The 22,635-nt window shown below is 48.9% G+C and overlaps 2 protein-coding genes across 3 annotated transcripts in view; one reads left to right on the forward strand and one right to left on the reverse strand.

The window, feature by feature from the left end:
• Positions 1 to 366: 366 nt before the first annotated feature.
• On the forward strand, positions 367 to 13,375 carry zhx3b (zinc fingers and homeoboxes 3b). Its single transcript, XM_076276437.1, has 3 exons — positions 367 to 620; positions 7,372 to 11,356; positions 12,421 to 13,375. Exons 2-3 carry the CDS (start codon positions 7,552 to 7,554, stop codon positions 12,429 to 12,431), a joined length of 3,816 nt encoding a protein of 1,271 aa, XP_076132552.1. The 5' UTR covers positions 367 to 620; positions 7,372 to 7,551; the 3' UTR covers positions 12,432 to 13,375.
• plcg1 (phospholipase C, gamma 1) overlaps positions 13,368 to 22,635 on the reverse strand; it is a 46,080-nt gene continuing 36,812 nt past the window's right edge. For both annotated transcript variants that reach the window (XM_076276436.1, XM_076276435.1), the window contains exons 25-33: positions 20,362 to 20,522; positions 19,968 to 20,064; positions 19,594 to 19,818; positions 19,057 to 19,205; positions 18,831 to 18,945; positions 18,521 to 18,682; positions 18,319 to 18,407; positions 17,650 to 17,912; positions 13,368 to 17,093 (exon numbers count right to left, since the gene is read on the reverse strand). In XM_076276436.1, coding sequence (XP_076132551.1) covers positions 17,051 to 17,093; positions 17,650 to 17,912; positions 18,319 to 18,407; positions 18,521 to 18,682; positions 18,831 to 18,945; positions 19,057 to 19,205; positions 19,594 to 19,818; positions 19,968 to 20,064; positions 20,362 to 20,522 — 1,304 coding nt within the window. In that variant the 3' untranslated portion in view covers positions 13,368 to 17,050. The remainder of the gene's footprint in view (positions 17,094 to 17,649; positions 17,913 to 18,318; positions 18,408 to 18,520; positions 18,683 to 18,830; positions 18,946 to 19,056; positions 19,206 to 19,593; positions 19,819 to 19,967; positions 20,065 to 20,361; positions 20,523 to 22,635) is intronic.

Below are 22,635 nucleotides of genomic sequence, written 5' to 3' on the forward strand. Positions count from 1 at the left end.
TTCATGGACCTCATAAAGAATGTTAAAAAAAAGTATTTAATCAAGAGCATAATTTTATGATTCTCTGAAATATTAACAGCCCTCAGTATTTTGCCATTAATAACACATTTATAAAGTTTTTAATAACAGTCCCACAAACCCACAAACCACCTATCTCGGATTGGTTACTCTTAGTGACAACAAAGTCACTATGCAATTTGCAATTGATGCTCCAAGTTGGAAGGATATCTGCACTGGATAGAACAAAGAGGATGACTGTTCCCATAACTAACTTCACCTCTGAGTCTGTCCATGAGCTCATGCCGACCAGAGGTTTGGTAGCCAGTGACGCTCAGGATCACGTGCTCCAACCCTGGGTACGTACGTCGTAGTTTCTTTTCCCTTCTCTTTCTGCCGAGATCGATTCGTAATAAACAAGAACGAGGGGGCCATTGTCGCTCCCCTGCCCTGGTGGCCAATATCACTGTTACAACGAGCACCTAAGAGAGAAGTTCCACCCCACTTCAGTTGGCATCAAAGGGTACCTAAATCTCATGTAAATTATTTATTTACTTGTTCCACTGGTGAGCTTGCTGTTTGTTGTCGATTTCTTCTGCCACATCTGCTGGATCAAGTGCACGGTAAGTTAGATCTGTGTTTAACATCCGAAACACTGTTTCTGTGCAGCTACTGGGACTAAGTTATAACCCGCAAGCTAGCTAACGTTACCTTCGTAGTGCTACGCAGGGCCAAATTAGCTAGTTGACTGGCTACATGAAGTCGCTTGTGTAAAATGGCGACAGTAGGTGGGGGGCGCCGAGTCGAGTTTTGGGGTATAGTATTTTTCTATCGTTTCGATTAGGTTGCTTAACTGTTTCGCGAGGGCCGTTTAACCACTGCCTCCGAGACTGAAACTTCAGCAGATGGGCACCTCGCGCCTGTTTTACTCCAAGTAATAATATCGGGGTTTCCGATGTTGGTTTCAACGGGATGTTACCCCGTAACCACACAAAAAAATCTCCCTGGATTTAATGCACCCTTACTCTTTCAGCAACACGACAGGCACACGAGGTTGCCACAACTTCGTTTTTGGTAAAAACCACAGTGTAGGATTGATAGTCTCCCGATAAATCACGCTCTGTTGCTTTTTTTGCAGACCGTGGATGACTCAAATTTGATTTCTCTGGGTACATGCATTTATTATTGTACTTTATAAACATTATATCATGTAATTAAGTGTTGGTTGTTAACATGTTTGCCCTCATGCTAAAATATATATATATATATATACATATAATATTTGTTTCATGATGACTAATGTTTACCCTGAGAAGTATATACATGCTCGCATGTTGTTTCTGTCAGTTTTGAAATGTAATGTTGTGATGTAACTGGTCTTCCCAAGTCTTCCCCTGTATCCAAAGGGTGTCACTTGGGCCATGATTTTTCCACTGAACTTTTTTTACTGACAAACAGACAGACAGACAGGGCTGCTTTGCACACAACACAAATGTGCACCACAGCAGCTTCTATTCCTCTCTGTTATGACATGTAACCTGCCACACCCCCTGAATGACTGTATATGAAAACGAGCGAGACATTTGGGGCATTGCACCGCCTTACTCTCTCATCCCTGGGTGTGATGCACATTAGATTAATGACCAGATTATGGCTGTATGGGACACCCGTGTTTTGAGGGACCCCAGTCTGTCAGTCCAGTGGATAACCCAGATTATTTTTCTAGGGTCAGTTCAGGTTGGAGCACTTTAGTAAGATCAGCAGTGGTTATGATGATAGACAAATCTGTAGTGAGGGAGATGAAATGTATGCAAATTTGACATGGCATGGGCACTTTACTAGAGCGCTTGAATGATAAGCCTACTAAAAGGAAGCACATGGCCTCCATGGCAAAATATCATATTGATGCTATGGTAACATAATTTTATGACCTTATATCATGTATTTTACATGTAGGCCTACTCTAGTTAGTTGAAGTGAATTGAGGCTTAGCGCCTCATTGGATGTTGAATATTTTAGGGGACAGTGTCGCTTTGGAGAGTGACCTGCTGTCAGCCTTCTCCCCTGCTCAGGTACAGTCATTTCAGAACCGTCCCACCTATGCGGTGGACCAGGGCCTGGGAGCAGGTTCGATTGATGGCGGACTGCGCCAGCAGTCCTGGGAAGCAGGAGCGCGGGGATTGCGCTCGCTCGCTCGCCTTCTCTCTCTTGCCCACTCGCTTGCTCGCTCGTGCATCCTGAGCTAGCGGTTTTGGTCAGCAAGAGCTGGCGTTGCAGTGTCTCGCTGGATAAGAGGCTGTGATGTCAGCCATTTTAGGTTGGACAGCGGAGCGCGTGGTGTGCCGCCATTTTTTTCTCTCCCACCCCCCCCTCCTCCTCCTCCACCACCGCCCCCCTTTCCACCTCTCCCTCCCTCCCCTTCCTTTTTTAACAACTGAGCCTTTACGCCTGAGGTGGCCATAGATGGCCCCTCTCTTTCTCTCTCTCTCTCTCACACACACACCATTAAAAAAAGAAAAATTGTTTCCAAACTGGTCACAGGCCCTAACTGTACTGGTACAATTTCTGTTGGGTTGATTATTTCTTGTTCGTTGGCTCATTTATTTTCAATATCAGATCAGTCTGCCATAACGCGTTGTGTTGTCGAAAGGCTGTGCAAGGCCTGTCTTTTAAGGGGCCATCTTTGTGAGTGTGTGTGTCTTTGAGTGAGTGTTGGGGTGGGTGGGTGGCAAATACAGGGTTAGTAGGTCTAGCCCTGTCTATGCGCCAACCGGTCTAAGTGTGGTGACATGTTGTGTCGTCTTGTGGGCCAGGCGTAGATGGAAATAAACAACCCCTGGCTCAAATGAGACGGCCGTAGGTCCTCAATGGTACACAAAGGCCAAGAGAGAGAAAGAGAGAGTGAGAGGTTTAAAATCCAAGAGAAACATGGGGGGAGAAAAAAGAGAGAGTTGCCCGGCGTAGATGATAAAGTGTGACGGCGAGGACGACCACACCTTCGAGACACGGACACCGCCAAACACAGCGCTGAAATAGGAGCAGGGCTGGGACTCGGGAGTCACCGCTCGCAGGAGTGTGGGGAATAAACAAGCCAGCGAGAACCCAGCCAACCGGCCAGCAAGCCTCACTCTGTGTGTGTTTGTGTGTCTGTGTGTGGGGTGACTACTATGTGAGTTCTTGCGTGTGTTGATCGGGTGTGTGTGTGTGAGCGAGAGGGAAGGGAGAGGGAGTCTGGGGGGTGAGGGGGATGAGGGGGGAGTAGTCGGGAGGAAGGGGAAAAGGGGGGTGGGGGGTGTAGGACGGCCGGTTGCCATGGGGATAGTAACACACCAGTGGCGCTGCCGACCTGTCTCCCAACAGACCGAGCTGAACTTGTTGAGAGAGGGAAATGGAGGGAGAGTGGGGGAGGGGTGAGCCATGCAGGCGGTCAGGCAGGCAGGCAGGCGGATTGTTGGAGTGGCTACAGCTTACCCACACAAATGGACAAACACACCAGTGTACTTCACGTCAGCAGGCAGACGCTAGTCTTGAGGGAGAAACGTTTGGGGGGGAAGTAAATAAAATTCGACGTAGATGCACGGACGGGGCGCTGTGGCGGCGACGGCTCTTCCTAGAGACGCCGTCGCCACGGCTCCGTCACTGCCCAGCTTCTAAAATTGGCACCTACGGCGCGGCGCGGTTATAGAGACAGGCCAGTGTGTTATGATTGAGAGACACGCAGGACATGTGACATGGCTTATTTATGTGCTCCGAAGGGGACAAAAACAATCCACCCCACATCGGGCCAATTCTCCTCTCACTCTGAGGGACTTTAAGAGGGGGGGGGGGGGTGTGCCGCACCAAACAGGCCTCAAACTATCCCCAGTGGTTAGGTAGGCTACAACTTATAGGCTCCATGATGCCATGTCCGGTTAAGTCGCGCAAGAATTGTGATTTAGTTGAGTTTTGGTTAAGTTCTTATTTTCATCTGTTTTGTATTTGTCTGTTAACAGTCTTTCGTCTGTGAGTTTGTTTATAAGCATGAGGACAACAACATTGCTTTGCTAATGATGATGACTCATTGCATTCTCTAGAATGTGGCTCTCTGGTGAATTTAGTGATGAAGCACATTTGCGGATATGACTCGCTAGACCATCCCACACCATGTGTGGCGTAGGCTGCTCCTGGCTGACCACTCGGTCAACTTGGTTACTGCGCTCATACCCTTTTATTGTTCGTTTTTATCCATCTGATATTTATTCCCTTAGGCAAACGCACAGACACCTCTTTTGACCCTAAGGTCAGTCATAGGCTTGCAAATAGTCTGATTCTCAGAAATGCGTAGGCCTTGCCACGATTTACACAGAGGTCAGCGTGAGAGTTTGATCGGATTCAGATTTGGCCAAGGACTGTGTTGGTGGCCATTACCACTGGGCTTGCTTGCAATGCTGGAGACGGGTTAAGCACACAAAATGCAACGCGGCTCCTAGGTTGTCCACTGGCTCCATTGCTCACAGTAGAACATTCCAGAGGCTTCGAAGTACGCCAGAGAGAAGGAGGAGGGAGGGGAGGGGGAAGGGAGGGAGGGAGAGAGGGAGGGCGAAATAGGGAGAGAACGACCGTGTGTGATTGTTGTGGTGGGGGTAGAGGTAGAAAAGCTGTAGGGAGGTGGGTATAGGGGGGTATGTGGGGGGGGGGGGGGGTGTATTAGGGCAGAAAATTCTTTGCTGAAACACCTTGCCCCTTCCTCTATGCTGCGACAGTTAACACCCCCCCCCCCCTCCCCCATTCACACTCCTCCTCACACACACTGCCCCCCCACCCTCTCACACACACATCCACATACACACAACCACACACACACACACCAACACTCTCTCGGCCCACTCCTCTCGCCCATCCCCCACTCCCCTTCTTCTCCCTCGTTCGCTCTCTCTCACCCTCTCTCTTTCTCTCTCTCTCTCTCTCTCTTTCTGTCTCTGTCTCCCTCAGGGCTCTGGCCCACGTGATGGATGGTAAGCCCTGCCCACCCCACAACCCTTTTGTACAGGTCATGTGACTCTCAAGTCTTGGCAGGGCCGTGCCCCCTCATGCAGAACCGAGTGGCAGTAGGGCAGTAAGGCCTAACGGAAGGGCAGTTCCGCCAGCGACGAAAGGGAGGGAGTGAACAGGGAATATTTCTTTGTTGGGCGCGGGCCACGGTCTCCTACCCGCCCCGCCATGCCATGCGATGCCGGTCCCCACTTGACGCAAACAAGTGACCACCTCCTGCAATCAACCTCACGTACTCCTGAGCCGTTGGAAAACAAACAAACAAGAAACAAAACAAGAAGTTAGATGTTTGTGTCGCAAGAGTCTTTTTCTTTTTGCCGGCCTGTGCATCCTAGAATTCCTGGCGTTGCTCACAGGAGGCTCAGCACGGACTTCGCTCTCCGTCGTAACAGCAGTAAGCCACGGAGCCCAAACCCCAGTAGGTTATTGGCGCGACGCTCCTTACTGTTCAAGCCTGCAGGGGTATTTGTTAAAGCACTGTTCAGCTTGTTGTTCTCTTCTTGAGTTTTATGACACCCCTTTTTTTTACTCTCTGCAGGAAGAAAAACTAGAGGAGGTAGTCATGGATCTCTAGGGGGTCTCTGTCTGCTATACCACATATAATTTAACTGTGTCAGCTAATCAACAGATGTCTTGGCAAAAGCCAAAACTGTGCCTAGCAGGAGGCTCAACCCTGTTGGTCTGGTTAGGCCTCACTCAGGGGCCTCGTCAGACTTAAGAGCGTTTAACGGCTCTCTCTTCTTTTCTCCCCATACCATACGGAAGCCATTCATTCTGATTCTCCAAAGTGCTCGACAGCGACAGAAGGCTAAAGCACTTGAGATCACATCTTGATACACTTGCTGTGGGGAAAAAATGGAGTGCAGAGCACGCTCATAGTAGTTGTCTGGTCAATAACGAAAAACCAACAGGAAAGCGAGTATGTGATGTTTTTAGTCCAGATATATCTTCCCTCATCAGTGCTGAAAAATAGACATCATTCATATGCAGTCTACCTTAGAACTGTGCCTGTTGCTGGGACAAACCTGTGCTGATTATATCTACCGTAACCTTCCTGTTGGCAGAACAAGCTAACGTGTTTGGATACCTTAAACTAGGATTAGGGAGTAAGATGGTGGTGACCTATATTTTTTTTAGCAAAGCCTGGCAGCTGTGTGGGAGGCAGGAAAGGTGTGTGAAAAACGGGCGAAGGCAGAATGGTTATCGGTCTGTTGTCACGAAAAGATCCAGTGGTGTAGGAAGCCAGGCTTTCCAGATGAGCACATCGTGTTCACAACAGTGTTCTGTGATTTTAGCAGATGTGCTCGGACCTTTTGGGGGTGGGGGTGAAACTATGCAGACAACTAACCAGTGGCCAAAAACGTGTGTGTGTTGGGGCGGGGGCGGGGGTGGGGGGGGGGGAGGGTTGTGTTCATTTGTGGTATTGTGATCGGTGGGGTGTGGTGTTGTGGCTGGGGTTGACTATTTCACAACACTTCTTAAGGCCTAGTGTGGATCAAGCCTTAGTTCTTTTGTAGGTCATTTCCTGCATTTCATAGAAATAGTACGGATAACAAATATTGCCTAAAGTGTATACTATGTGTGACACTGTGATCTCATCTGTCTGTGGTCCTGTCCTACAGCGGTGGACCATGCTTTCCAGGGTATTGTGACTGTAGTAGCCTCATCAGGGAGGTGCGGGGGAAGTGCGGGTCACAGTCTAGCTCTGACAGACAGAATGAAAGACCATAAAAGAACCATCTGAAGTGTCTGTTGTTTAAGGAGACATCTCCATAGAAGTCAGGTTCTGTGGATGGGATAAGTGGGGATTTAGTCGTTAGACGTGACACAAATAGATCACCAGACCACAGTTGACCTTGGCGCACAAAAGCTCAACGTGTTTTAAGTTACCCCCATTGATATATTCAATGCTGAGCCAAATGCTTCGCTGCTGACGTAGATATGTCATGCCAAAGGAAAAGAGCAAGTTTATAGGAGGAGAGATTATAATGCTACTTTCAAAAGTTGTATGTATTTTGTTTAGTATTACCATGTATGTTTTGTATTTGATTGTTTGATTTTTGTTTGTTTTGCTTAAGTAAAACAAACAAAAATCAAACAATCAAATACATAACATACATGGTAGAAATTGTATTGTATAGAATTGTAGAAATGTTTCCAGTCATTGCATGCATCAAGTCCTACTGATATAATTGTGCCATTTAAGGGGACACGTCTCATAACCTTCCACCTAATATTAATTCCACTTTAATTGTTCCCTCAGTGGGTAAGGTCATAATACTGTCTTTTTGAATGTTGAACACAACATTTATTTAATGAATTTCCTCTGCTCTTTATCCACAGGTGTCTTTACTGATGCCTGGATCTAACATCAGAAGAGCACAGCTGATGGATTGAGTGGCCTGGCAGCCAGGCAGCATCACAGACCTGTCTCTATGGCCAATCCATAGCTCAGCAAACCACCAAACTGCAAAGTCCACAGAAAACCAGTCTTCTAGTCCACCCAGCTTATTGGCTGCAGCCATGGCTAGCAAGCGGAAGTCAACCATTCCTTGCATGATCCCGGTGAAGACCATGTATATGAGGGATGACACTGAGCACGACCTGCCTTGCACAACGACTAAGGACAGTGCCTATGCATCCCGGGAGGACTTGTACGGTCAGGGCTACCTTGACGTTGGCGAGCCTTCCAGGCATGACTCGGGTGACGCCCTGAAAGACGGGGGCACCTACACCTGTAGGCCGTGTAACTTCGAAACCCTGGACCTGAACCTGTTCCTGGATCACGTCTACAGCGGCCACCCGGAGTTCCGGTCGGACCCGAGCTTCCACTGTGTGGACTGTGGGGTGACGGCGGCCAAGTTCGAGGGTCTGGCCCTTCACAACGCCCGCGTGCACCCGAGCACGGTCACCACCACGCTACAGCTGAGGAAGCGGGACCGGAAGGTCACTGTAGAGCAGAGCCTTATCCTGGGCCCCGGCGATAGCCTCCTCTCCAAGTCGGACTCGGAGATATCCATCACCAAGACGCCCATCATGAAGATGCTGAAGGGAAAATCGGAGCACAAGAGGATCCTGGTTTCGCACTCCGCCGCAGACGACTCGAGGCTGGAGGCTGGAGTGTCCGTCGCCACCGGCAAGCCGGCCGAGAAGAAAGACCCCCCTTCTGTTACTGTTACACACGTGCCCACTATCGTCCACAATGGTTTGACAAGCAAAGTGACATTACCATCCGCCATACAGATCGTCAACGGCTCCGGAGCACTTCCCATTCTCAAGACGGCGGTCACGCAGGTGGTGTCGGTTGTCCAGAACCGGAACCTCCACCAGCACTCCACGCCCATCACCATGTCTTCCTCGCCCTCCTCCTCCTCCAGCCACAGCTCCAAGAACCTGCCCAAGGTCATGATCCCCCTCAGCAGCATTCCCACGTACAACGCCGCCATGGACAACAGCAGTTTCCTCAAGACCTCCTTCAGCAAGTTCCCCTACCCGACGAAAGCGGAGCTCTGCTACCTGACCGTCGTCACCAAGTACCCCGAGGAGCAGATCAAAATCTGGTTCACGGCTCAGAGGCTGAAGCAAGGCATCAGCTGGTCACCAGAGGAGATCGAGGAGGCCCGGCGGAAGATGTTCAACACCATCATTCAGACGGCGCCTCCGTCTGGTCATCACCATCACACGACGGTGGGCCGACAGACCCATCACGGCGCGGCCCAGCAGACCATCACGGTCCTGCCCGCCTCCCTGGGCGCCAGCGGCATCCCGCACATCCTCCAGGGCAGCCTGGTGAGCCAGGGAGGGGTGATCGTCACGCAGCCCATGATGACCAACGGCATCCAGGTCAGCAGCGCCCCCGTAGCCCTGGCGGTCACCCCCAAGCCCCAGAGTGCCGCCAAGCCCATGATGCAGGCCAGGCCTGCCGCCGCCCTGGTGGCCGATAAGGGAGTCAGCATGGTGGTGGGCACAGTGGGGAGCAGCAGCAGTCTCAACTACACCATCTGCAGCAGCAGCAGCAGCAATGGAGGCGTAAGCAGCAGCTGCTCCAGCAACGCCAGCAGCTCCAGCAGCATCATAAGTAGCAGCAGCAGCAGTCGGTCCAACAGCAGTAACAGTGGAAGTAGCGGTCAGACTAGTGTGATTAGCACTGGTGGAGGCACCATCATCACCACCACCACCATCAGCAACAACAACAGCAATGGCAAAACTAGCACCAGCAGCAGTAACAACATCAACAGCAACACAACTAAAACCAATAACGGCAACAAAAGCACTGAAAACGGCAAAAGCGCAGTCAACGGCAAAGGCACTGCACCCAGTGCCGCGAATACTAAAACCAACCAGGATGTCAAGAGTGGCAGCAACGGTAAGGACAGCAGCAGCACTGTGAAAAGTACTAATGATGGCAAAGCCTCTCCTGACATAAAGACGAGCACTGACCGCAAAATCAGTACTGACGCCAAGAGTGACAGTAAGACAGACAGCAAGAGCAATGGCACCAGCCTCACCACCACCACCACCACCACCAGTGCGAGCAACACTAACGGCAACACAAACAGCACCAGTGCCACGACTGCAAACACGGCAGCACCCGCAACCGTCACCACCACCAGTGGCCAGAGCAGCAGCAGCAGCAGCAGCAAGAAAGGAGAGACCGCAACAGCAGCTGCAGCTGCAGCGTCATCACCATCCACCAGCGCATCCACAACCCCGAACTCCCGCACCCTCCCCAACGCCAGTTTCCTGGATGCCAACTCTAAGCAAAACAAGAAGTCCCAGGAGCAGCTCTCGGCCCTGAAGCAGAGCTTCCTCAACAACCAGTTCCCCAACCAGGACGAGGTGAACCGCCTGACCAGTCTGACGGGCCTGTCTGTGCGCGAGGTTCGCAAGTGGTTCAGTGACCGCCGCTACCACTTCCGAAACCTCAAAGGGCCGCGCACAAGCACGGGGGGTCAAGCTTCGGGCACCGACAAAACCGCTTCGCCTGGTCCCGCGTCAGGCGCCAGCGTCGGTTCGTCGGACACGGCGGTGGTGTCATCCGCAGACAGACCCAAAACGCCCCCGCCGACCCCGACGAGCCCTCCGCAGCAGCAGCAGCAGACCACATCTCCCACCACGCCGTCGCGGCGGCCGCCTCGGCCCCCGTCCCCCGATTTCACGGCCATCCGGTATAAAGAGCGCGAGCCCCACCAGCTGGTCGCCCTGGAGGCCAGTTTCTTGCTGGACCCCGAGCCCTCGTCCGAGGAGGTGGACCGGCTGAGGCAGGAGACCAAGATGACGCGCCGCGAGATCCACGGGTGGTTCGCCGAGCGACGGAAACGGGCTGCTGCGGAGAAGAAGAAAGAGGAGGCGGAGAAGGAGAAGGCCGAGAAGGAGGAGGCCGAGGCCTGCAGGGAGGAAGGGGGGGAGAAGAGCGAGCCTGTGAAGGAGGAAGTCAAGGAGGAGAAGATGAACATCGACGAGCATTCGGGTGGAGACGCGTCGTCGTCATCGTCGTCACAACAAGGTAAAGACGAGAAGCAGAAAGACGACGCTCCTAAAGTCAACCCCATCAAGATTAACCTGAAAATGCTTAAAGTGACCGAATCCAACGGGAAAGAGGGTGAGGGCAACCAGCCGGTCCAGGCTGACCATCCGAAAACGGCCTCTCCGGCGCCTGCCCCTACGTCGCCCATCCCCATCCCCTCGACCCCGTACCGTGGCAAGAAAACGGCAGACCAGCTCCACGTGCTGAAGCAGGCGTTCGCCCGCACACAGTGGCCGGGCAGTCCCCAGTACGACGAGCTGATGGCCCGGACGGGCCTGCCGAGACCCGAGGTGGTGCGTTGGTTCGGCGACTGCCGCTATGTGCTCAAGAACGGGCAGCTGAAGTGGCTGGAAAGCTACCAGACCATGGTGGAGGAGGAGGACTACCAGAAGGCCAACCTGGACATGCTGAAGGAGCACCTGGAGGCCCACGGGACGCTGGACGAGACCCAGGTGAAGGAGCTGGCCAAGGGCAGCGGCCTGACGGAGGACCTCGTCCACCGGTGGTTCACCAACAGAGCTCCATTGCTGCTGGCGGCCAAGAAGGCGGAGGAGGCGGAGGAGGGCGGCGCTGGGACTACGACAGCAGGGGAGGTGGAGAAGGAGAAGGAGTCCAAGGTGGATGGAGCTCCAGCAGCAGTGGCCCAGCAGGACCAAGGGAGCGGGAGCGAGGAGAAGACGGAGCAGTCGCCATCTGCCACCACTGCCACCACCGACTCTTCCACCGCCTCTTCCACCGCCTCCACCCACGAGACTGAGAAGACAATGGCGGCAGACGTGAAGTCTACAAATCCAAATCAAGGTTAGTCATGATTTGGCTCTGAATTGCAAATTATCCTTAAAAGAATGTCTATGCACATGGCCGTTTTCCCACACATCCTTTTCACCTCACACCTGTATCACCTGATTGTAACAGAAACACTGTTCAGGTTGTTCACAATTTCTAGCAAGACAAGTGGCGTTAGCCCTACATCTTCACCTTTCCCTGATGCCTCATTCACACCGGATGCTTGGCGTCTACATGGAGGTTGCGTTACCTGTCCGTTTTCGTTTTGGCGGCCATGTTCATGGGTCAGAGCTTTCACACGACCTCTGTGTGAGACGTGCATCTCCGGCACGGCTCCAGCTGCAGCCGCGAGCCGGCTAGAGAATAGAAGTGGCGCCTTTTTTTAGGCAAGAGGCAAGCGTGTCAGAAGCGGTCCTGTGAAAAGTATAGTAGCAGCTCCGCATCAGAGATGTTGCTGGTGTGAATACACACGCGCATCTGCAACGCAGCAGGTGTGAATGAAGCGTGATGCTCTTACTAGAAACAGCCAGTGGCCGACCTAAACAACACAACAGCTATGTTCAAACTACATGCGTCCTGTGCACTCGAAAGACTGTGCAGCCTATATTGTTAAGATTATGCAACAAATGTGTATATTATTGCGCTTTCTTGTGCCACTAAGCATCAGGGGCATTACTTAGAGAAGCAAAAATGTGCGTGTGTGTATAATTATGTCCACACGCATCTGGTAAACGACTCCTGACAGACCACACACTGGAAATGCGATAACAGATAAATAAATTAAGTGGGCCATTACAGGCCATGTCAAATAATGACGACTTATGTAGAACATTAGAGGGATCAGAACACATGGTCTTGCTTGTATCTCTGTTTGTTTACATGGATATGCTGTTGTCGGGAAAGTGTCAGAGGTGGAGGAAGTTGATGTCATTTGTACTGAAATGATGTGCTGTTTTGGTAATGGTAATGCCCACGTTTATGGGTGTGGGTTCAGCGGCACTTTTTACCATGTTTTGTCATTTTTGTCGTTGCACCACAATTAATGTTCCTGTTTGTTTGTTTGTTTGTTCGTTCCACAGGAGTGGCCTGAGGAGGCGGGCGCAAGAGGCCTTGTGTGAGTGACGGAGTACAAGAGAAAACGTGTGTGTGCGCGCGTGTGTGTGTGTGAGTGAGAGAAAGTGAGATCGCCCCGAGGGATGTACAGTATTGGTGGCCTTTACCGGGAGAGTGAGTGACTGACTGTGTGTGTGTGTGTGTGTGTGTGTGTGTGTGTGTGTGTGTGTCATGACAGCAGATGTGATTGTAATGGGATCGCTGGACAGACTCGGACCCACCCCGGCCCACACCTTCACCCCCAGTCAACACCAGCCTCCATGTCCATCTGAATCTAGGGAGGGGTCTCCTCTCCGATCCTGCAGTGGAGGAAGGGGGAGACGAAGAGGGGGCTGAGGCTTTGCGTCTGGGATAGAGAGAGCAAGAGGGAAAGAAAGACAAAGAGCAAAATAAAACACGGAGGAAAAAAGAGGAGAGGAGCATTGTTTGGACTGTACAGATGTGGACCAGAGAGGTTTACCTGTTGTGTTAAAGGAGTGTCTGTTTCTAGGAGACATAGTTATGGGGTACGTAATGTCAACTGCACAGCTCTTAATGAGCTTTTCTGTTTTGTGTTTTTCTTTTTTCTTTTTTAAACCATGACTGACAAAAGGGCCGCCATGGACACATGTATCCATATTTCGTACGGTTTTAGCACTGGACTATGGCACATCCTTGATGGTTGCATTTTTCTTGGGTTTTTCTTTTCATAAGAAAAATTAAAACATCTGTAATAATAATAATAATAATAAAAAAAATAAAAAAAACAGCTGTAAAAGTGTCAAAACCAGCTTATCGGTTCATAAAAAAAATACTTAGGCTTGTATAATTTTTAGATATTATTTGCAGAATAAAAAGGTTAACGTGAAATGGTCGTCTCTTCAAGCACACATATTCTCCCATAACCCAGACATGATGAATGATGCCACACATAATAGTTGAATAAGTACTTTATTTAATTTTCAGGCTTGAATATGTTTCTTATGAAAGGCAAAATTAAAATGTATACTTTCCCGTTCTCACTCCGCATAGCATAGGCACATTACAGAAAAGGCTTCGTAAAGAGCTTCAGTAACAAAAGAAGGGTGACCATGAGGGGGAGAACAAAACAGACATATATATATATGTATATATATATATATATATTGAAAAGGAGATTCCTGTGGGTGTGTATTTATAAATATGTGTGCATATGTACACCGAGGCACATGGAAGCCGGCAAGCCATGCCGAAATCCCAGAGGAGGACAAGGGCAAGTGTGGTTGAGCAATTTAAAAAAAAAAAAAATCAACATTGTATATTTTCTTTCACTCGTGCTAATGGGAGAACCTATAGTGGAGGCTGAAGTTTTGTATTTTTTGTATCATTTTTCTATAAGTATTGTATTCATTGGTCATAAATAGCACAGCGTAGGAACTAAACCAGTAGCCTATATAAAGATGCGGCAAGAAAACAGAAGTCATCTGAAGTCAACACAGCCCATGTAGACGATGACATGAATGAGTACATGTATGAATGAGATGAAGGTTCACACTGCAGCCGACTGGCTCTCGCTCACTTGGGGAGGGAAGTGCACACCTTTGTGCCCCGTTCCTGTAGCCCACCGTCACCTTAGTGCCTGCTAAAGAGGCTCAGTGAAGCCCCTTGGGGCTATTCCAATTGTTAGTGGCACCATAAATTAAACTGAATTGAAAATTGCTCTGATTGTTGACTCTTGATGACCCTGATGTCCACAAACAAATCGCAGACAGCAGAGCCAGACCCTTTCCATTGGTTGTCCGTCCAAGCTGTAGTCTTGGGACCCATATGTGATGAGGAATAACTAACATAAGGTTACGTGTTCTCAATATTCAACATGTTCATGACCTGGTTATGCAGGTGAAGCAGTTTATGTTTATAGCAATGTTGCAGTGATTGTACATACATGATTTAATAGTTATCAAACCCTCAAATAGTCATACTCTTCCAATAGCACTGTTATATACTGTTGGCCAGTAACAATTTCCATGGTTATCAAGGGGGGGGGGGGGGGGGAGTAGCTTTAATCACATTGAAAGTATGGAAAATGACCAGGTTTATGAAATGATGATACATTAACTATCACTATCTGTGTCCCCATCATATGAAAGTCTGGGGCAGTTCGTTATACGGCTGAACCACAGGTGTGGGTGTACCTACAAAACGACAGTTTCAACAGAGAGAAAATTAATAGTGTGAGCAACGTTTTCATTAACAGAATTAAGATGACTGTTTGCAAGCACACACACACACTTAAGTGCTTGTGGGGCTTCCTGCATGACCTCTGTAGGCTGAAGACAGCAACTGCAGAGTTTGGCGCTTGGGTATTTTTTCCTGTGTGGTGCTTGTAGATCCAGGACTATCTAATCACAGGGGATTGTGGTAGTCACCAGTCAAGCTGATGATTCACTTTTTTCACGGTTATAAAAACATGAGATCAAATACACTTCAATGAAAAGCAGGCAATTTCATTTTGGAATGGCACAAAAGAAAAACTGGCTTATAAATCATATTTTACTGACCTTCAAGGCTAACCTAATTTTTGGTCCACCTAACCTACAGAAATGAGTGGATCCAATTTTGGGGAGAAAATAAAAGTAATTGTATATAAAAAAAAAAAAAAAAAAATTAAAAAAATCACTCACTCAGCTCACTTTGTTCAGTGCACCATAGTCATTCTATTTGGTCCCTCATTTTGCAATACTGCTCTTATTTATTTCTATTTTTTTGGTGTAAAATCATCTGGCAAAAGCCAAGGTCAAATGAGGCGCTCTTTTCTGTGCTTGCCCTACTGTTCCTTGGCATATTTCACAACACACAAGCATTATAAACATGGCTGAAGTCTTCTGTTAGTAATAGGTAAAAGTCTTCAATGAAAGGCATTAGAGAGAGAGTAATACTCATCAGAAGCGAAGGAGGAGAAAAGGGCATTTTTTAAAAGCAACATGGAACACAAAATGCTGCAGCACTAAATGGTCTCAGACTCTGAGGGGAAACAAAATACATATAGGAAAAATATTTCCCGCAACCTAAAATAAGCTGCGATCATTCCCATGATAAATGGACTCATTAACAGTAAAAGGTTTCGCTGGGGGTTTAAGATGAGATTTAGGTATATACACATACACAATACACTTCTGATAGTATTCTCAGCAGAAAAAAAAACACCATTGGATATTTTGTCCTCGCTGTTGGCAAAGGTTAAGAGAGAAAAAAAAAAGAAACAAAATAAAAGTTGTAAAACTCAACATAGTATTTTACAGTGTGCGCTGCCATACTGACTGAGTTAGAGATGAGTGTGCAACAGCGTCCTCTGAGTGGCCTCTGAGTGGCCCAGCTACGCTGAGAGTTAGCGCAGAGCAGAGCAGTCGTGGCTAGTTCACCACTATCCGCGTCCGGACAACCTGCCTTACGCAACACAACGCAAACACAAAAAATACAAAATAATTTTTTTTTTTAAAAACAGAGAGAGAGAGAAACCAATGGAGAGTCTGGCTGTGTGGGAGGCGCAATGGGAAGGAGAAGCCGATGCCAGAAAAGTCCTGCAATCTCCCCTGTTTCTCTTTCTTCCTGAAACCAGTGGCGTCCAACACAAACAGGCAGTATCCTCTTCCTGAGCTTCTTTTCAGACGGTCGCTCTGGGTTTTTTCCCCCTCCCGATTTAAAAAAAAAAAAAAGGAAAATGAAAAAGAGAGGAAAAAAACAGCACTAATGTGTGCTCAGGGACAGGCCGGACGCTACCGGACGTCTCTCACCAGAGGGGTGAGAAAAACCCTTGTGTTTAAAAAGGGCACATGGTCTGAAGAGTTTCAAAAGTAAAAAAAAGGAAAGGAGTCACATTATGAGAGGTTAAAACTAAGGTTTAAATAACACAAAAACATGATCAATAAAAACAAAAAATAAAAAAAGGGCTCTTTGAGAGCATGTCAGCTATGGCTGTTCTCTGGTAGACAGCAAAGCTGAAATAAATATATATTTATATAGAAATCTATATATACTTATATATGCCAGAGAAAAGGGAAAAAAAAAAAAAAAAAAAAAAACCATAACTCAAACTTGGGGAAACACACACACACTGCTGCGTTTCCATGGCTCCTTGTGGTCCTCAGTTCAAGCAACGGCTCCACTCTGGCCTCCGCGTTTGCACTTTCCACGACCGCTCCGCTGCCCGCTTCCATCCACTCCTACCTCCAGCCCCACCGTCTGTCCAGTAGAGGTGGTGTGTGCGTCTGTGTTTGTGTGCGTGTGTGTTTGTGTGCGTGTGTGCGCGCGCGCGCGTGTGTGTTTGTGTGCGTGTGTGTTTGTGTGCGTGTGTGTGTGTGTGTGCGTGTGTGGAGGGGGGGGTGAAGGGGGTGTTGGTGCTGATTGGCTGGAGAGAGAGGCAGGAAGAGAGGGGAGCACACGCACGGAGGGGAGATCTGCCTGAAATGTGGGCCAAAAGCTCTGGCGACGTTTCCATAGAAACAATTTTCACAGCAGTCCGTGACATCGTCGGCACCGGCGGAGACAAGAGAGCGAGCTGAGCGGGAGAGAGAGAGAGCGAGCGAGCGAGCGCCTGGGACGGCAGCCGGGGGCGTCTCATCGGCGTCGCCGCTCCATCTAGACTCGGTTCTCCCCGCCCACTCGGGTCCGCCGCATCAGCCTGAGGGAAAAGGAGAGAGGAAAGGTGACGAGAGGAAGAAGATGAGAAAGAAGAAACATTTGCATCACAGCTGAGTCCTGTCAGCACTTGCACTAGTGCACCATATCTTTCTCATGGCATGCAAGATTATAAACTAGGCTAAGCCTAGTTCAAAATGACCGCACGCTGCCATTGATTGTTGTATGCTAGTAATTTGTATCTACCCAATTCACACAGATAAAAACACTTGAAACAGTAACAAAGACATACAAACACATAAACATGCACACACACACACACACACACAAAAGGTACCCTGGCACACACATGCAGCAGACATAAAGCCAAATCCACACAATCATACCTCCCTACCCTTCCACACAACAGTTCCACCACACACACACACACACAATCATACCGACACAGACAGATACCACACACACACACACACACACACACACACACACACACACACACACACACACACACACACACACACACACACACACACACACACACACACACACACACACACACACACACACACACACACACACACACACACACACACACACACCTCCTGTTCTGGGGGTCCACATGGTCCAACAGCGCATCTTGCTGGGACACCCTGAAGTCGTCCAGCGGGGGCTGGTAGCGCGACTCGAAGGAGTTTTCCCGGCCCCGGTAGCCCAGCGCCTGGCCCGGCGACGAGGGCAGAGGGGACATGGAGGAGGCTGAGGACACCGAGCCGGACTCGCCCATACGCTCGCGCCCCACGTAGCTGCCCAGTCCCATGGTGGCGGAGCCCAGGAAGGGACTCATCTCCCCGTTCTCATGAGGCTACACCGCAGATAAAAGGGGGAGTCGTAAGGTACAAACCCTTAGGCACTCTACTCAGTCACATGTGAAGAGCAAAACCCTTACTACCTTACATTAATAAGTCATGTTATTTGATTGTGTATTTCAGATAATATCAATAAAATTGCAGTTGTGTTTGATTGAGATGAATTATTTATGATTTATGATGAATGATTTATGAACATTCATAAAATGGAGGATATAACATTTTGGAACCAAATTCTTCATACATTAATATACATACTGTATTATTTGTACATTTGTACTATATACATCTGTACATATAAACACATTAGCACCACTGTACTGGAAACTTAAAATACTGGGAGGGGACAAATCATTTCTCTGTATGCATGTGGTGCCGTATAGAACACAGGGGGACCCTCACCCGTCCTCTGACAATCTCCATGTGGACAAGCAAAGTGGCCAGCTCCAGATCCTCATTATAGCTGTTCTTCAAAGGGACCGACCGGTAGCCTGTGCACAGAGGGAAGACAGACCTAGAGTTACGCCACTATTCACACACACACACACACTAATAGAGGAAGAGGCATGACAGAGCCATGAACACCACACAACCCATATGGTACCTGTCTTGAGGCCATTGATTGGAAAGGTGGCCTGTGCAAGGAAATTCTGGTCACTGAACATATCGATCTCGTACACGCCGAAGCGCAAAAAAGCAAACGCAGGGTTGCCGACCGTGAAGCGGAAGGATTTGCGTGGCCAGGTTGGGTTGAGGCCGTTGTCAGCTGATGGAACAAACCAGGAGAAATACAATGTTTTATTTAATTTCAATACATTGATTTAGGTGTTTTTTTTTTATCAAAGATGACTAGGTTACTGTTAAATCAAACAGCATTCTGGGTAGTGGAGTCTGAGAGTTAAAGTTAGTCTCACCTTCGGAGTCAGTCTTCTGCTTGGCACTGTCATACTCAGCCCCACACACCTCGATCTCGATCAGTGGACACACGATGCCCCTGCCGTGCTTAGGTAGGTGACGTGCCCCCAACACCTGCAGTGACGTGTGGAAATGGGATAGTTAAAGATATGAAATAGTCCCAGGTGAGATTATTGACCTCCATCACAAGAAATTACAGAAATCTAATCTAAATCTAATATTTACCTCAATGACCAGAGTGCTGGTCTCTATGCCCCTGAGAGAGTGGCGGTCAAACGGATCGAAGTTGTCGTCCCTCATGATGGTCGGCTGCAGGACATAACCGCTCCTGCCGTTGAGCATGAACAGGGCCTGGTTCATCTGCATGGGTTTATCTGGACACACACAGACAGACACAGACACAGACACAGACACAGACACAGACACAGACACAGACACAGGCACAGACACAGGCACAGACACAGGCACAGACACAGGCACAGACACAGGCACAGACACAGGCACAGACACACACAGACACACACGGTGAGGGGGCCAAATCAGAAAAGTTCCTGAGCAAAGCAACTTAGTAGAAAAGTAGAGTGAAGCGAATGGCACTCAACAGAGGATTCTATCTAAAGTGACAGTGAGGGACTCGCAGCATCAGATTCAAACCCCCGTATTCAAACAACCGTATCTCAGGCAGCAACACAACTGCTGCACCACTCCCCACAACTATACACCTGCTCTAAAGGTGGAACTGGGGAACCTTGCGGTGCTCACCTGCGGTCTGGAAGTTGAGGGCCACCAGCTGACTGCCGCACAGCCACATGGGTAAGGGGTCGTAGTTGGAGGAGTCCAGGCGCTGGCCCTTGGGGTAGATGCGCGACAGCTGCAGCCGGTTGTACTGCAAGAACTTCTTCCCCTTGATCCGGTTCACATACTTCTCCGCCTTGGTCTCTGGGAAGGACGACATGTCCCGGAAGCAAGCACGCTCCGTTCCAATCTCTACACACACAAACACAGTCATTAGGAGGCTTAAGAGAATATTCTGAGTGTGTGTGTGTGTGTGTGTGTGTGTGTGTGTGTGTGTGTGTGTGTGTGTGTGTGTATAATGACGTTCTGATGGCTGTGGAACGCAGAAAGGGTTCTCTTACTGTCTTCGTCAAAAGGAACCGGCCGGCAATAGATGACCAGGTCCGAGAGCTCCAGGGCGATCTTCTTCCTCCTCTCCATAATCTTCCCTTCTTCCAGCTGTGTGGCACACAACTTCATCATAAGCCTACGTTCATTTACTAGAATCATTCCCTCACCCCACACACATAGAAGCATCAAAAAGACCAATAAGAAACAAAATGTTCCATCCTTCCAGTTTTTATTAATAATTCTGTACCAAATTGCTAGCCTGCAGGTCTAAGCCTAATACAATGCATGGCAGGAACCAGCTTATGCTAGCTTTAGAAGTGACACAAAACAAGATAACATAGCACTGAATATTTCTGTAAATAAATTCAGGCAGTCTGTTAGTCGACCATGCTTTGCTTTACTGGCCTTCGCCTCGGAGGTCATGGTGACCTCGCGGATCTTGAGGACCCAGTCCTTGAGCTCCTCCTGAGTGCTGGCGGCGATGTCCAGGACGGGCGACCGCGGTGCGGCCGATGGCACCAGCGAAAAGACAAACTGCCGGCTGCCCTTCCCCTCTTGGCGGACCACTGTGCCCAAAAAGAGAAAGAGACAGACAGACAGAGAGGGTCAGAAAGGGCATCTACGTCAGCTTTGGGCAGTTGAAAGGTTGTATCAGCGATTTCAGGCTCAAAAAAGGCCCAAACATAAATGATCACATTCATCTAATCTTTCCTAACGATCCGCTAGCTGTCTACCCCATAAGCAGGCCGTCAAAAACAACGTGTCTCTGTAGGCAGCCTAGGCTCCGAGATCTGCACACAAAAACAATTGCTACCAACAAGGGTTGGCAACCCACTCAAAGGCAAAATAAAGTGTTTCAACCAATAACCGACGAGATGCGCGTTTAGGAGAGTTTTAATTGCACGGGAGGGAGGGGGAGGGAGAAGCGAGCTAGCTCTCTGTTTTGTTTGAACATTAACAGAAGTGACGTATCCCCACTATCGCTGATACAACCTTTAAACCACATAAACACACAATCTCCCATAGGAGAGTTCAAGCTAGCCAAGCACACAATGGAGAACATTCAAATTGTGGCTTAAGAAACTGAAATGACAATTTTAGAGAAATGTAGCCAATTCGGAAACAGAACAATAGATGCTATGTGCATCCAGGAGGCGTCGTAGGGCATCAGGAAACAAGCTCATCCTTAAAATCAACTGCATCTGTGGGGCTGAGTGAATCTGATCCGTGAACATACAGACAGTGAAAACCCAGAGCCAGAAGTGGACGCTGCTCCCTATGCGGCCGAGCCCTTCAGCGCAGATCAGATAAGCGTGTTCCTTAAGCACGAGTGCACGAGCGGCTCTCTACATCAGTGACGCCGGAGTGGACCTGAACGGAGTGGAGAGAGAGGGGCTGAGCATGCAGTAGAGCAGTGGTTCTCAAACTGTGGTACTGGTACCACTGGTGGTACGTGAACTCTCGCTAGTGGTACTCAGGGAGTCTCCAAGGTGTCTTTTCATAAAGACTTGACAACGCAAAACGTACGTATGTACAATGTAAAATATGTAGTTGAATTGGCCTATGTAATGCTGGTCATAATGGTGGTACTTGGAGAGCCAATTGTTTTCTTGGGTGGTACTCATTGTGAAAAGTTTGAAAACCGCTGCAGTAGAGCATATGCACGGAGCAAGGCAGCGCACTGAGCCACCGGAGGGAGTCAATGATCTAATAGAGCAGCTCACAGAACAAGGAGAGATGAGAGTGTGTGATGTGAGTGTGTGTGTGGAGATGTGAGTGTGTATGTGGAGATGTGAGTGTGTGTGTGTATGTGGAGATGTGAGTGTGTGTGTGTATGTGGAGATGTGAGTGTGTGTGTGTGTGGAGATGTGAGTGTGTGTGTGTGTGGAGATGTGTGTGTGTGTGTGTGTGTGTGTGTGGAGATGTGTGTGTGTGGAGATGTGTGTGTGTGGAGATGTGTGTGTGTGGAGATGTGTGTGTGTGGAGATGTGTGTGTGTGGAGATGTGTGTGTGTGGAGCAGGGTTTCCGTTGTCCGGTAATTACCGGACATTGGCCGAAAAAAAAATGAAATGTCCGACAAAATTAAATCTCTCCGGTCAAATTGTCCGATTGAAATTGGCTAATAATCCCGTCCCCTAACGCAATCTGAATTTGAGAATAGGCCTTAATACGTAAGCCTATATTATACGTCCTCTGTCTATGTTTTTAAATGAACAGGCTCTACCGTTTGAAAAGTAAGCTATTAAACAACACGCATAGCTATATGCTGCATTTCAAATAGGAAGCGCACGCTTAAATCGTCCATGTTAAACAACGAACAAATGAGTGAGGGGGTTCAAACATGGCCAGGCCCAGGCAGACTAGCCTTAAAAGTTTTTTCACAGACCAGACGCGATGGATGATGATGATAAATTGGTAACGTCTGGAGCCTCAGATGTCCGGTCAACTCCACCACCACCAGATAAAAAGCAGAAGTGTCGGGCGTATCTGTCGGAATCAGTGACATTGGAAGGGGAGTTGCGGGGATGCGGCCGCTCCAAGACACTGTCATTCTCCGTGTAGCCTACACTGGACATGCAAAGTGTTCTTTACCCAAAGCATACAGTAGGCCTATGCGTTCTCTGTCTATGATCTGCAGGGTTAGGGCCTCCTCAACGAGGAGATTACTGGTCCGCGGA

This window comes from Alosa pseudoharengus, unplaced genomic scaffold (genome assembly GCF_046254945.1).
Source record: "Alosa pseudoharengus isolate Yale_2024_CS ecotype anadromous, Long Island Sound unplaced genomic scaffold, YU_APseudo_1.1 YU_APseudo_1.1_scf_9, whole genome shotgun sequence".
NCBI classification, from domain to species: Eukaryota; Metazoa; Chordata; class Actinopteri; order Clupeiformes; family Clupeidae; genus Alosa; species Alosa pseudoharengus.